The sequence below is a fragment of the Clarias gariepinus genome, chromosome 1 (assembly GCF_024256425.1).
Source record: "Clarias gariepinus isolate MV-2021 ecotype Netherlands chromosome 1, CGAR_prim_01v2, whole genome shotgun sequence".
NCBI classification, from domain to species: Eukaryota; Metazoa; Chordata; class Actinopteri; order Siluriformes; family Clariidae; genus Clarias; species Clarias gariepinus.
In genome coordinates this window covers 50994186-51010003 of record NC_071100.1, presented here as the reverse complement: position 1 = coordinate 51010003, position 15818 = coordinate 50994186, and the positions used below count along the sequence as shown (strand labels likewise).

General features: G+C 37.9%; 1 protein-coding gene across 2 annotated transcripts; it reads left to right on the top strand.

Annotated features, from left to right (window-relative positions):
* The first annotated feature begins 684 nt into the window (after positions 1-684).
* apol1 (apolipoprotein L, 1) lies at positions 685-12135 on the top strand. 2 transcript variants are annotated; one of them, XM_053498324.1, is made up of 7 exons: positions 685-824; positions 2366-2416; positions 7864-7926; positions 8012-8051; positions 8136-8187; positions 8303-8756; positions 8915-12135. In XM_053498324.1, the coding sequence occupies exons 2-7, from the start codon at positions 2372-2374 to the stop codon at positions 9470-9472; spliced, it is 1212 nt and encodes a 403-aa protein (XP_053354299.1). In that variant the 5' UTR covers positions 685-824; positions 2366-2371; the 3' UTR covers positions 9473-12135. The 2 variants fall into 2 exon arrangements, with proteins under 2 accessions (XP_053354299.1, XP_053354291.1); XM_053498316.1 differs by having other exon boundaries at positions 7861-7926.
* Positions 12136-15818: the final 3683 nt, after the last annotated feature.

Sequence of the window (15818 nt, the reverse complement as noted above, 5' to 3'; positions counted from 1 at the left end):
TTAATTGTCAACGCATGATAACAATTTTTTTTTTATCTCTGTTTATTTTTATAACCTGAATGCGGAGGTTAGAAAGTCTACTCAAGCAGCCGCATAGTCCAATTCTGAACACCAGGAACTTTCCTCCTGTCAGATCAAATTTGGGGGGATAAGGGCCATCTAGTCCCAAAATAGAAAAATTGGAGTTTTGGAAAAAAACGTTGATTGGATTCCTTAGAAAAGTAATAGCAATTGTAGTAATTTTAATTGTAGCAATAGTAATTGTTGGGGGGGAGGGGCTGGGGAAGGGCATTATCGGGGTTATTGGGACTATAAATGTGGAGTATTTTACCTAAAACTATATGATAATGAATTCTGATAATGAAAAACATCAGTAATAAAATTAGGTGTGTGAGTGTGTGTGAGTGTGTGAGTGAAATACCAGATGGAACACCAGGAAGTGGATAATAATTAAATTGGATACTTGAAATAATGATTTATAATTGTAAAATTTAATTGAACTCAACATCTGAAATAGCTGTGATCTTTCGCACAACTCCAGTAAACTTCAGTTTGATGTTAAATTGCATGAAGATGTTTTGTGTAATAAACAGGACGACAGTGACTGGGAGTTTGTGAGTGAAGCTGCTGGTGCAGTTGACAAAGAGAAAATCTGGGTATAATAAATATACAGTATATCTTCATTTCTATTCATAACTATTAAGGAAATAAATAAATAATAAAATCACGACAAAGTTTCAGTTTGGTTTTTTTCTCCACTACAGCCAAAGAAAAACAAAGTAAAGAAAAAGAAGAATCCTTTCTTGCCTCACGTGACAGCTAAGGTAGGGGATAAAAACATAATCTCACTTTATTTTTTTGTTGCTTTAGTTTGGGTTAAACTGAAACCAGCTTTTAACTTTTGTATAAGTAAAAAATTAAATAAAATGCTATTAATGCTTGAGTTTTATTAAAATAAGTAAATGCACATGTGAATTAGATTTTTTTATTTAGATATTTGTTTAATATTAATTGAATTAATTTCACTTAACATCAGCGGTGGGATGAGTTATATTTACTCCATCACATTTACTTGAGTAACTTTTTGAAAAAAATGTTCTTCTGTAAGTAGTTTCACTACACCATACCTTTTACTTTTTTACTTTTACTTGAGTAGATTTGTGAAGAAGAAACGCTACCATTTATTCTACACATGTAGCCGGTAGAACTACCACCTGACTGTTTCACCAATTAGACGCAGTAACAATAATCACATGACTCCATTTGACCAATCAGGTCTTCATCTATGAATCTGTCCTTCATCTATGAATCTGTGAAGTTTACAGTTTCTGTAAACTTGAGCGCGTCAGAAAATGAACCGAAACTCCGTGTTTACTCGCCTCACAGACGTGAAAAATTGATGTCTGCTTTTATATAAATCAATGGAAAACAAATAGCAGAATATGTAATTCGTATGAAACATGAATTATTGGCACCTACACTGCTGCGGAGATGACGAGAGGACATGATCACCTTCACAGCCCCCTCACTTCACTTCACTTTCTCAATCCCGCCTCCGTTACAACGGCGTATTCAGAGAAAGGCTCGCCTGCAAGAGGCTGCGCACGGTCCACTACATTTGTATATATTTTATAAAATATAATATAATAATTTCATATAGTGTTTTCACAGAATACGTTTTTACTTCTACCTGAGTAATATTATTTTAAAAGACAGTTACTCATACTTCAGTACAATTTTTGGCTACTCGACCCATCTCTGCTTAACATTAATCAAATAGTTGTTAATTAGTAAAGATGGGAAAAAAAAAATCTGTGATTCTTTTGTTTTAAAATTCATGTAACACCACACTGTCTCCAAAATTGATTTAAAAAATAAAAATAATTAAAGTTAATATCTCTTTGCATTTGAATTGGTAGAAATGTTGCTGTTCCTCTATAATCCTGCAGGTGGTGCTTTCTAAATTATTCCCACATGGAAATGTACCATGGCGTTGTGGGAATGAAATATTTGTTCAGTTTTTCAGTTTTGGTTCTAAAAAAAAAAAAAGATTCAGAATATTTATATTTATAAAACTGTGATACCTATGGAATCACGACACGCGTTGCTCTGAGACCAGACGTCTTTATGATTTTGTATCAGATGGATCCTGGTGATCCCCATCTCTATTCATAACATTTTAGTTTTTATTTTCGAGCTGTGCTTCATGTGGGGTATTGTGGCGTCATCCCAGGTGTTGAACTAATTATGGACATGCATTATATCTGAATGTACAATCCTTTTCTCTATATACTGTAACTCAAGCAGCACAAACCTCGTTTTATGTGTTCACTTAATTACGTCTTGATTTATTTCCTTATTTCAGAGTAAAATGATTCAGAAGCGCAGCGGGGAAGACGGCGCCGAGAGATTAGAGGTACTCGGAAGGTTTTGGTCTTTTTGCTGTAACACATTCTGAACAGTGAAAGTAAACTGGAAAAGAAATGCTTTTTAAACAATACAAGCTTTTCAGCACAGAGACCAGTTTTTAGAGACCAGGGGCCTGATGTATAAACGTTGCGTACGCCCAAAATGGGCATAGAAATATGCGTACGCATTTTTCCACGCACATATCGGGATTTATAAAAAATAAACCTGGCATAAATAAGTGCGCACCGTAAGGATGCTCTTGACCGCGCGTACGCACTCTTTTAGAAGAGTATGTGTTTTGGCGACACCAACTGGCCCAAATAGCAATAACTATTTAAAATAGTCATCACCCAATTAATCAAATTGCATCAACCTGAATTATCATTATCAGCATTCTTAACCAAGTGCAAATACTTTGAATTTACTTTTTTTTAATGAATGGGCTATAAAAAGGTATGTGCGTATATAACATATCATCATAATGGATGCTCTAGCGCTGTTAGAAGACCTTGCTAATGACGCTCTACGGAGGGAGCGTGTTTTCAGAGACCGTGAAGATTTCCTTGCTCATGGTGATGATTGGCTCATGAGCCGATTTCGATTTCCAAGAGCCATCCTCTTGGAATGGTGTTCTAAATTACGGCCAGTATTGGAAAGACCCTCGCGGAGAAACCGCGCTGTGTGTTCAAGTACAAGTGGTGTTGTCTTTTTAAGTTATTTTTTATTTGCATATGAATAAACAGGAAAATCGACTGTTTTAATAAACGTATCTTAAATACAGCTGCATCTATTGCTAGATTTGTCATTTGGATATTTTAGGACTTTCACTTCCGCGGAATTTGAATTGGTTGATTTAAATTATCCACAATAAAAAAGCAGAATTTTAAACAGACAAAAACTTATATAATGTTTAGATAAATAAATTACTTACCATCGTCACTGCGAATCACATCCGTATCACCTTGGAATTCTGGAAGAACTCCACTTAATCCTGTTTCCTTTATAATCGCGCCCACCCTTGCATTAAAGGCTGAGAGGTCAGTGATTTCTTGACCACCACCAGTTGTTACGACACTGCGCCTGTGTGCACATATTCTTTTTTTTAACGACTACTTTTAAGTCTGACCATTTTTTTTTGGTCTCTTGGACTGTGCGAGGCACCGATGTAACAGCATTGACTGCTTCTGTTATACTTGCTCCCATTCTACCATCTTTCTTTTATTTGAAATTCCCGCAGAGAGCCCACCAAATAAAACTTTTTTTCGGCCCTCCACCTCAGACAGCAGTACCTCCATCTCGCAGTCGGTGAAGTTTTTTTTTTTTTTTTTGCTTTTCGTTTCTGTTTTTCCATTTTTAGCCAACAGATCAATAACAATTATCGGTCGTATTAATATGCAGGGAGATCATACATATTCAAAATAGGCGGTCTTAACCTCCAAATATGGTTATTTCAGGAGGAGATTGGGGTAAGCTATAAGCACGTGCACCTACACACAATATTCAGATAATTGTGATTTATAAAGCGAACCTTGCGCAGGTTCTGGCGTACGTACGGTTTTATAAATCTGAAAACTTTTGTGCGTACGCAAATTCCGCCTTATGTGCGTACGCACATTTTAAGGATGAAATCTACGCAAAGTTTTATACATGAGGCCCCAGGTCTAAATCACCTCCAGACATTTTTAAGGTGAAAACTGTTGAACTTTGCGTTCTTTGTGCGCCTCCATGGTGTCACATGCACGGCTGCAAAACATGACACGGCTCCTTCACTGTTCAGGACGTTCTCTCCCACTTCCTTATTTTCTCTTCTGCTTTGATTTCATTTCCCTCATATTCCACTTCTCTAAACAAAAGTTAACAGAGTGTATCATTTAAGTCTATGAGGGGCGTTCAAGTCAAAGCGGGACTTTTAATTGTACAGAATAACAGAACACAGTTCTAAGAGTAAAACTCCCTTTATTTCTCTAATCCTCTTCACACTAATGACTTGGACACCATCAAGGTAGAAAATTAATCAGATCGCGTGCTTCACGTCTGTTAGGGTTAAGAAAAAGAGTGGCGAAATTGTTAGGTTTTAAGATTAATGTAGTGGTAGAAGAATTATAACTTGTTGTGTCCGCCCCACTTCAATACACTAACTGGCCAAGCCGAACAACCAGAAAAGATGGACGAACGCACACGCATGCATGATGTCTGAAGACGTTTGTAAATTATCAGCCAAGAGGGTGCCAGGTGCCATGTGTCATGTATGTCCCGGACATCAAAAGAACCAGTCATTAACATGTAAGTCATAGAGAGACCCGGAGACAGACAGAGGGTAAAGAAATACACTTTCATGTTCTGGTTAAACAACAGGATTCCAGCAGACACAAGCTGTTTGGTTGTTTATTCATCTGGATATTCTTCTGGCTATAGGAAGTGCTATCACATAAGAAGTCAGGAAGTGCAACCAGGCAGTTGTTTTATGAACATAGGAACCATCTCATCATATTATCAAACTTTTTTTACCATCTGAATCGCCGGCCTCCCAGGAACTCCCTTGTCCCAAACATGTGGAAATGTCTTGGAACGAGGTCAGGTCTGTACGGGGATGTGGCAGTAACTCCCAGCTGAGTTCCTGTAGTGCGCATGTAGTGTTGGTGAATAAATGTGTGTACACTTCACACACACACAGATGCGCGTTGGCAATGTTGACTTTTACGGATCAGGCGGTCGATTTGCTGGAACGACTGCAGTGGGCTCCGAGCCGCCTCGTCCTGGATCGTCTAACGTAAAGCGTTCGCACCGTTCAAGTGTTTTGAAAACCTTCTTTTAATGCCCGTTGCTCTTATGTCCACATTCACCAGAAATCCCAGTCCCCAAAAAAAGTCCCACTTTGACTTGAACGCCCCTCGTATATACTGTATGTGCAGAAAGTATAAATTGTTTACAAAGCTTTATTAAAATCGTAGGTTTTTCAGAAAAAAAGAAACCAACATCATTTATATCAGATACTGTATTTTCGATGTTATAAATAATTTTTAATGTTATAAAGCAAATAAAGAAATTTATGTAAAAAAAAAAATTAAAATCTAATTGCAAGCAACGATGAGCGGGCCCAAGCACACCTTACACACTATACAGGGCTGATGTCAGTTTGGGACAGTTTTTGTTGTGTGTGTGTGTGTGTGTGTGTGTGTGTGTGTGTGTGTGTGTGTGTGTGTGTGTGTGTGTGTGTTAGTGTGTGAGAGAGGGGTGTTTGTGTGAGAGAGGTGTGTGTGTGTGTGTGTGTGTGTGAGAGAGAGGTGTGTGTGTGTGAGAGAGATGTGTGTGTGTGTGTGTGTGTGTGTGTGTGCGTGTGTGTGTGTGTGTGTGTGAGAGACGTGTGGATGTCTCAGTCTGTGTCTAATGAGTGAATGTGTTAGTGTGTGTGAATCTGTGTGTTAAGATGTGTGTTAGCGTGATGTACTGTGTGCGTGAGACATGTGACTTGTAAGTGTGTGTGTGTGGGTGTATGTGTATGTTTCTGCGTGCATGTGAGAGAGATGTGTGTAAGTTTTAACATTTGTGAAGTGTGTGTACTATATGTGTGTGATATGAGTGTGTTTTTGCATGTGTATGTGTGTATTTAATTCAATTCAATTTTATTTGTATAGCGCTTTTAACAATTGTCATTGTCGCAAAGCAGCTTTACACAATCAGAAGAAAATTATGAGTGTGAGTGTGTGTGAATCAGAATGATCAGATCGTCCCTGATGAACGAGCCGAGGGTGACGGTGCTGAGGGAAAAACTCCCTGAGATGGTAATAGGAAGAAACCTTGAGAGGAACCAGACTCACCAGGGAACCCATCCTCATCTGGGTGATAACGGATAGCAGGGATTGATCTGCACCCATACAGTGTGTTAGGAGGCTGGAAGTTCAGTAGAACAGGAGATGTGGAGAAGTTAATATGGAGTCCAGTTGGTTATTGGAGACTCAAGTAGACTGTAGGAAACTCCAGTCCTGAACTATGGAGTGACTGCAGATACGAATCCTCAGAGAACATCTGTCTGTATCAGCCGAGGTCAGGAGCGTCTTCATGGTGAAGGGAAGCCACACGGGGCATCCATGTGACGAGATTTGTGTTTTTGTGTGAGTGTTAACATTGTGATGTGTGTGTACGTATGTATATATGTGTGTAATGTATGGGTGTGTGTGTGTGTATGAGTGTTTGTAATGTGTACGTGTGTACAATAGGCCGCAGATGCTGGAAGAAAAGCATCACACTATGATATAACTCGATATGATATCACTGAAAAGGTCACTGAATATAATGCCACAAATATTCCATCTTCTAGCACGACAAAGATCCAAAACATGTCAGTAAAGGAAAACCTCCAAAAGAAAAGATTAGTAATTTAAAACAGACCAGTCGAAATCTTATTAAAACTATGGAATGACTTGAAAAGGCCTCTGGGGTAGTGTGTGTATTGGACTTCGACCCGCTATATGATCGATCTGGAACATTTTTGCAAGTGAGAGCAGAATAAAGTACTCAGAAATACCGAGTGATACAAGCAAAAGGGTTTTCACAGACTAGTAGTTAAAGGGTGTAAACAGTTTTATTATTTCTCTGAAACATTTGTGTTCAGTTTTACCTGCAGTGTGATAAAATAGTGAAAAGAAATGTCTGGCACACACTACCATTCAAGAGTTCTTTGTTTTTGTTTAGTGATTTATTTTCTACATTCTACAACAATACTGGGGATTTCAAAACTATAAAATAACACATATGGAATTAGGTAATTACGAAACAACAAGAAAAACAACAGTTAGTTGTTATTTTAAGACACAGAGGTCGGCCTTTCTGTAATAATTCTTGCAAGAACAGTATCGTCAAGTGCATTTGCAAAATCCGTCAAGCACCATAATGAAACTGTCTCTCATGAAGGCCGTCCCAGGAGGGCGAGACCAAAACCTACCTCTGCCGCAGACGAGAAGTTCATTTAGAGTTATCAGCCTGAAAAATGACCAATTAACAGCACCTGAGATTAGAGGCGTTATGAAGTCTGTACAAAGCAGAAGTAGCAGAAACATCTCACCATTAACTGTTCAAAGGAGATTAATGCATTTTTTGGATGCCTTCAGCATTCCTTTACAATGTAGAAAAAAATAAAAACCAGGAACCATCATGGAGTTAGAAAGTGTTCCAAAACTTTTGAACAGTAGTGTATTTAATCTTGGTTAATTTTTTTTACCAACACAGGGGTGTGTAAATTTTATGATTTCTTTAAGTTGTCTCCTAATTAATGGATTATTAGACAGCAGGAAATTGTATTTTAGAAAACCTCAAGTGCAATTATAATGCTATATGTTAGTTGAAACACACACTGGAAGTTACAAACATGGTTTTAATCTTACAATAATAGCACAAAAACTAAGGATAAACCTATACAGTATGTGATTATCAATTTTTTCTTGTTCCTTAAAGAAGAAATCTCTCATGGAGCAGCTGAATGAGTTTCGTCTGGAAGGAGTTGATGATGAAGACGAGGAGGTTTTTTAAAAATGAATCTACTGTACATATTATTTTTACAATTAGTTTTATGCAAAGGTAAATAATGCCTTGTTTTCTGTCACAGGATCTTGACAGCCTCATGGAGTGGTGGAGCACAGTCAAACGTGAGTGAGTTTAAAGCATGTACACAGACATGAGAAATGTTAAGATGTAAAGCACTCCACTCAGGGTCTGCTTGTGTCCTTCAGAATGGGAGCCGATGTCCAAAGATGAAGAGATGACAGAAAAAGAGGAGGCCAAGTAAGCTGTTCAGCACAAAGATTAACATCATACTTCTCCATTCTAAAAGCACAACACAAAGATTAAGCAAGTTTTAAAATATCAGTAAATTCAAAACTCACTTTCCCCCCTTTAGGGCATTCGCATTAACAGCTGAAAAGGTGCAACGAGGCATTCGTGTGTTTAATCAGCTGTTTTCAGAGCGAGCAGAAGCTCTTTGGCAGCACATCATCGACCTCAACCTCATTGCTGATGGCCTGGATCGCTTCAACAAAAGGGCCAAAGTGGCCCAGATCACAGGTGGCTCCACCAGTGCTGTTGGGGGTGTGGCCACTATAACAGGTCTTGCGCTGGCACCTGTTACTATGGGAACATCCCTGATTGTCACAGCAGTGGGCCTGGGGGTGGCTGCAGCGGGTGGGTTAACATCAGCCTCGGCTGGTATCTCCAACTCCGTCCATGGCTCTATGGACCGCAAGAAAGTGGAGCGCATCCTGAAGGACTTCCAGAGTAAGATGGGCGACATCGACAAATGCACAAGATTCATAAAGCGTGGTATCGAGAACCTGCGAGAGTTCAACGCTCCTAGGGTGAGGATGAATTCAGTGTAGTCTAGAAAAAATGTCATTTCAATAAGCTCTCCACCACATAGTAAACATTGATTTAAGATTTAAATTTAAAAGTGAATGTTTGTTTAAAAATGTCCTTTGAACATTGTAAACTATGATTCATCTCATTTTGACTTAAGGTGAAAAAACTGAAGACGTATGATAGCGATTACACGGCAATCAACAATATCTATGAGGACGGCGCCATGGCGGGCAAAGCATTGCTTACCAGTGCCAATGAGATCGCCCGGTTCACGCAAGTTGCCATGGCAACAGGTGGCACAGCAGCCAGAGCAGTGCAGGTTGCAGCCATGGCAACTGGCGTCCTTACTGGCCTCTTTGTTGCCATGGATGTTTACTTTGTGGCAAAGGATTCTCATGAACTTAGGAAAGGAGCCAAGTCTGAATTTGCCCAAAAGATCAGGGAGGTGGCTGAGCAGCTGCAACAAGGACTGGTGGAGCTCAATATGATCCGAGAAGAGCTGGATTGTTCAAGAAGCTCCACCTTCTCCAACAACTCCGTGATCTCCATCTCCAGCCCCTCATCTTCTATTTCAACCTCAACCTCCACTAATGCTATTTCACTGACCTCCCCTTCATCCACCTCTGGGAACGATAGCTTCCCTAGCACCTCAACCTCTTGTTCCCATGTTTCAAAATACACAGAAGCATACATAGAACCTCAAGCTCAATCCTGACACAGTACTGTGTTAACCAAATCTCTGTGACTTCAGCTTCCATTTATAAATGATAGACCCTCTTTTTCTCAGTCTCCTTATTTAAACCATGCACCATCTTATTCTTCTCTGTGGTCTTCTCCTCGTCAAACACATCCTAGATTAACAATTAACAATTATGTGACTACATTTCACACCATCTGTGCCAAAGCCTCTTGAATCTTTTCCCTCCCCATCTTTAGTACGATATCCCAACCCTCTACTGTTACCCAGGATCTTCTCCACCTCCACCTAAAATAGTATATATTAATCACAATAAAGCATTACACGTTGGTGCAGTCCTGCCACTGTAACTGTGCACCTGTAACGGGTTTGGCACACTGGGGTCATCTTAGGGAAAATACATTTTATTTAAAAAATAGAAAAAGAAAAGGGTTTAAGGAGGGAAGGTATTTTGAGTGCATGTGCAGGTCTGGTTGCAGTGCCCAACTGAAATGCAGGCACTGGCTGGTGAGCGATGGCGGTGGCAGAGTGGGCAGCGGCTCCAGAATGCCCTATGGGCACTTTTCTTCTTGCTGACATGGCCAGCTGACCCCTCCCAGCTCTCCATTGGGTGCGGCCTCAGACAGGAGTCCCTTTTGACGTCCGACAGCTGTGAGGAGTGATAACAGATTGAGGCACACGCCCATCACTGGCGCACAGCGTGACAGCACCACAATGATGCTTCACCCATTTTTCTCCAAGTTGGGATAAAGATTATCTGCATACTCCATTTGAAATTCATATGCAAGTTTGTAATTCATGGTAAAGTGGAACCGTCCCCAGTCACCACACACAGACCACATGGGGCATCCATGTGACGAGATCTCCAACCAGAAGAGGGACACCAGGACGAGTCAGACAGGTCCAGAGGGCAGAGGGGGTCTGGATAACTGGCAGCTCAGGAGAGACAGGTGTAGTGAGAGAGAGGGAAGGGGAGAGAGTAGGAGAGAGAACAGTTAGAGATGGTCACAGTCACATTAGGGTGAATGTTTATTTAGTGCAGAGTGCAAGCAGGGACTCCGGCAGGAATAACTATGACATCATAACTAAAAAAGAAAAGCCAGATGGAAACGGTCTTAATCCTATTTCCTTAAGGCTATTTCATACTATCGGGACCCCTGCTGTAGTTCAAATAAAAATTGTATTCGTCACATACACAGTCATACACAGTATGATATAAAGTGAAATGCTTATACGACTGCTTTTAAAAATACGCTTTATACGACGTAAAGTTTTTATCATTCGTATTATAATGAGCTCATAGTGCTGTTTACTTTAAAACAAAATCCATGTTTTTTTTCTGAAGAAACAGCACATCCTTTCATTTCAGAAACTTGATTATAAGTGAAGCTCAATCACAACAGTTTCTAAAATCTCTTAAGTTCAGTAAAGCCAAAAATAAATAAATCTACAGATGTTTTACTTTCAACCATTCACTACTAACAAGCTCACTTACTCTTTTATCTCGCACCTCTGGGTCCTAAAGACAGAGACTTTTCATCAGAGGTTTATAAGTAGTAATATGGATATTTTAGTAAAACCGTAAGTAAAGTGATAAAATTGTTTTATTAAGAATTGCGAAATATAACACCATCACTGAAGGCCTCAAGGTGTCGCCACTGCTTCAAACCGAGCTCCCATACTGTAACTGCTGCAAACTCACAAATCTCATCTACCGTACATGTCTTCCTCTACACATCACCTCTAGGCTTCTTTCCTTCTCCTCCCTCCGCTTGGCTTTTTATCTCCTGAACATCAGGTGTACAGGTATGCATGTCCACATACTACCCCACCTCCTAGGTCACCTTCACTTTCTTCTGCACCACAGTCTTATACAGAGATATTTCTGTTGTAAACACTTTTCTCCCAACAGTTAGAATAACTCTTGTAAGTCCTAATAACATGTAAGTTGCTCTGGATAAGAGCGTCTGCCAAATGCCTAATTGTAAATGTAACTCGACTAATTCATGTCTAACATTTTTGTACATGTTCCTTTAACACTATTTTTCATTTTATAATATCATGATAACACTGTAATGTCCAGAAGACATGGCCTTGTCAGGTTTAATGAGAGGGGTGTAGGGCTTAATTATATTACCACTAATCCTGCTTTATTGTTCCAGCCGAATCCTGACTACTTCACATTTATTTTTTTATTGTACTTTTTATTTACCTGTTTATCTCTTGGATGATTTCATGATCCAGTTTAGATCATTAATAGTCCATTGTTGTCTGTCGATGCAAATCATCCTTCTCTTTTTTTTTAACATATTCGAATGTTAAATGATGTTAAACATTCTTTAAGATAATGTATCTAAGTCTATCCATTAATTATCTATAGCTCTTCTTCTCTCGAGGGTCACATGGTATTGGAACTTTCATAAAGGTTTAAAAGGTGCTTTCAGGGCTAGCACACTGGTACGATCTTCCATTGCATTCAGAGAACGATAACAAATCGTTAGCAAGAAAAGGTAACAACATTGAAAATCAAGACAATCTTGTTCATGATTAGCATCAGGTAAGGTATGAGCCACCACTATCCCAACACTCACTGGTGATTTTTATCCAAAGTGAAACCAAGAGGTGGGTCTGTGCTGAAATATTCTGTATGACTGAACATGAGATACTGATTAATTAATCAATGAAAACTGTTTATCTGTTATTTATTTTTTTTTTTTTTACAAAACTGGAATACTGTAAATGGGACCATGTGGGGAAAAAACACCAGCCTTTTAATTTTATAACATTTTCTTAATTTTTAAGAAATGTTATCTAAGTTAAAAAAAATCCTTCTTTTGTCAGCGTTTTCATTTTAGTTATTACGCCCATAAACTTAGTTTGAGAAGTAAAATTTTTGTTGGTGTTTATCTTATTTAACTTTATTTAATATTAGGAACTAATATTAAATAAATTACCAGAAATAATAAATTATACCCATGTACAAAAACTTACTCAAAATGTCTAGTCAATAAGGGAAATTTTTATATATACACACACATTAGGTGAATATTCCAGTAATCGAGCATCCTACCAAAAGATGTAATCGAGTAATCGGATAAAATGTAATTTTGCTTAATTAAACAGCAATGTCAAATATATAAGAGAAACAAAGATCAATTTGTTTTCTTTTTAGAAAAATCTACTTTTACTTATAGAATGCATACAGCATTTATACAACAGTCATTATTCACAATACAAGGAAGAGCTTAAAGTTGCCTGAGATGAATTAAGCACATTACAGTGTCGTACATTTTTATTTTAAAGCCTTTTCTCAGATGCAAAAACTAAAAAAAGGTAAGGCCCCCCACATAATCTCTATCAAATATTATATTAGAACATAAATTCAAAGGTTTATAATTTACAAATTACAAATGGCATCAAACGAATTTGATTATAAAATAAACAATATATGAAATTTTTTCATATACAACATGTATATTTTTATATTGCTTGTGTAATTTTTCATCAATGATTCATTTAAACAATATTTATTTAGTGTAAACATTTTTTATTACATGACAAATCCCTGCAAAATAAATGTGCCACAAAATAAACATTACATGAGAATTTGTATTACGTGTCTTAGTTTTCCTATATTAATTTGTTATGTGCCTAGGGTTAATTATAATAGTAATCATATATTTGATAATAATAATGTGAATTTTTGATTGTGGTGTCCTAATCTATTTAATAGAGATTATATGTGGGGGGGCGGGATCCGTGGCAGGGGGGCATTTTAACGCATAACACACACATTAAAGGAAAATAATTATACAAAAACACTAAGTTGTGCAACTTAACTTTCAGAACCAAAAGTTTAAAAATCTACATCTCAGGCGTAACATAGGCCTTTGCTGGCAATTTCTGTCGTTTTCTCTTGTTGGTTTCTTCTTCTCCTGGTTCACTGATATTTTTATCGCTCCCTTTCCATTTTGCAGCTGCAACAGAACGCTCCCTCAAATCAATACACAGCTAACTGTTTGTGTCTTCTTCTGCTTTGTGGGTGACATAAGCTCTTTTTCTTCGTCGGTGTTTACTGGCGGCTTGCATCCTGAAGCGCGCTGTGTCACGCCACACAAATAATTGAGCAAAAACATAACGCAAGCTTTTAATATGAATTAAAAGAAGCTTTGAAGCAGAAGATTTTGCCTCCATCATTTTATTGTAATCGAGTTACTCAAATTACTCGAGGAATAGTTTCAGCCCTAACACACAGATACAATTATTTTTCTACATTTTGTCATTTATTTTCCACACATAATTTTTATGTGTAACCTGCTAGGTTACATGCATTCATGTTCATTGTTTCATTTTGAATGGTTCACCTACTCTAAAGCTTATCTGTGATCTAAAAAATTAAACCCGACAAGCTTTGCATGTTTTGTTCCAAAATATCAAATATCAGACTGTACAGGTGTCTGTATGCTGAGCTTTAAAGATATTAGTTTTGCATTAGACGTTTACATCATCTGAATTTCAGGTCAATTTTTTTTCGATTAGTTCAGACAAAACCAGAATTCCTTAAATTATATGTGGATTGAATTATTTATATTGGCAGATTTTCTTGAAGAGAATAACTTTACTCTTACAATGTGCTTTCAACAACACAGTTTCCATTGGCTAGAGACTTAGATTTTGCCTAAGCAATGCATTTTCTTTAGGAGGATTTTGTGACAGTTTTATGCCCGTGGTAATTTGTTTTTAACTCCATGAATTAGTTGGTCCTGTTTATTTAGAGGTTACACGGTGTCATTCATGAGCAACAGAGTGAAGAATGTAAGTTTCACATTATTCTGAATGTTAAGGTCAACAAGTGAAACAAGTTAGACTGTCAGGCAGGTACAGATGTACATGCAGGTGAACAGGGTTTGATTATACTTACAATACAAACAATACAAAGTCACAGAGCAAGATCAAGAACAGGATCCAGTACAAGGTCAGGAGATCTAGAACAGTAGGTAAGACAAAGCAAGACAAGAAACCACAAAAACTAGGGCAGTTATGGAAGAGTGAGGTGAGGAAACCAGAAACAGGATCAAAATTAGATCAACAGTCAACTATAGAAGGTTTGGTAAAAACTGGTATAAAGCACACAAAACACTTGCTTTGCACTGTGAATGTGATGTGAAGTAGTTTATACTGGGTGTGATAATGGCCGCGGTTGATATCGGCTATGCATGCACAGGAGAGAGTACTCTGGGAAGTCAAAGTTCTAAGCTGATTCTTTTGTAAAGATGGCATTGTTCCTGTTCTCACTTACATTATAGCAGCTACACTGTAGAAAGTCCTCGCATCTTAGAAAGGGAACATATTCTTAAATCTAGTCACAATATTTATAATTACTTACAATATGATTACAACGAAACAAATATACATTTATTAAGGATATTTCCAGTCAAATGTTACAAAAATTCTAAGTAAATGTCTTGTTCTTTTGCTAGTTTTGGGGAATTTATTTTTTAAAGTTAAACTGGATTATATAATGAAATTTCTCGTAAATGAAAGCGTAAAAACAAATGCCATTTACATCAAGTACAGAATGGTGATGAGACTCTGCTGCAGTTACACATTTGAATTTATCAGCTTTTTATCTTTCTTTAGCAAAGCAATTTCCCTCTGGCATGAATAAAGTTATTTAAATGTTGAATCTTTATTGCACTCAATGTGTAGAACTTTTCTTTGTGTACAGTTTACATACTACCGTTCTTATTTCACCCACCTGTAATCATTCGCTCATTTCCACTCATTGTATTTACCTCCTTCACTATACTGTTTATTATTATACTGTGAAACTGCACTTCTGGTTAGATGCTTACTGTATTTTATTGCCTTGTACCATACATGTGCAGTGACAATAAATCTAATCTAATATTTGTGGATCGGAGCCCACTGCTGTCGTTCCTGTGAACATTCGGCAAGTGGAACATCTGATCCAAAAAACTCGACAGATAACTTGCCATCAACTTATGGAAGACACGCATCTGTCTTTGAGAATTTTGCACACACTCATTCACCAGCACCACTTGCACATTACAGGAACTCAGCTGGGAGTTATTCCCACCTCCCCCACAACGTCCTGCCCTCCCTCCAAGACAGTTCTCAAAGGTGTTCCTCAGAGCCCAGTGTTTTAAACATGAAGCAGGCAGTCCTGAGAAAACTTTCTACCTTGATGGTACCCGAGTACTAGTGAGACACTGGGGTAAGGGCATTAGTGTAGCAGAAATAAAGGGAGTTTTACTCTGGTAAATGTGTTCTGTTATTCTGTACAATCTAAAGTCCAGCTTTAACTTGGAAACAACTCATATTTTTCTTCTACTGTGAAACA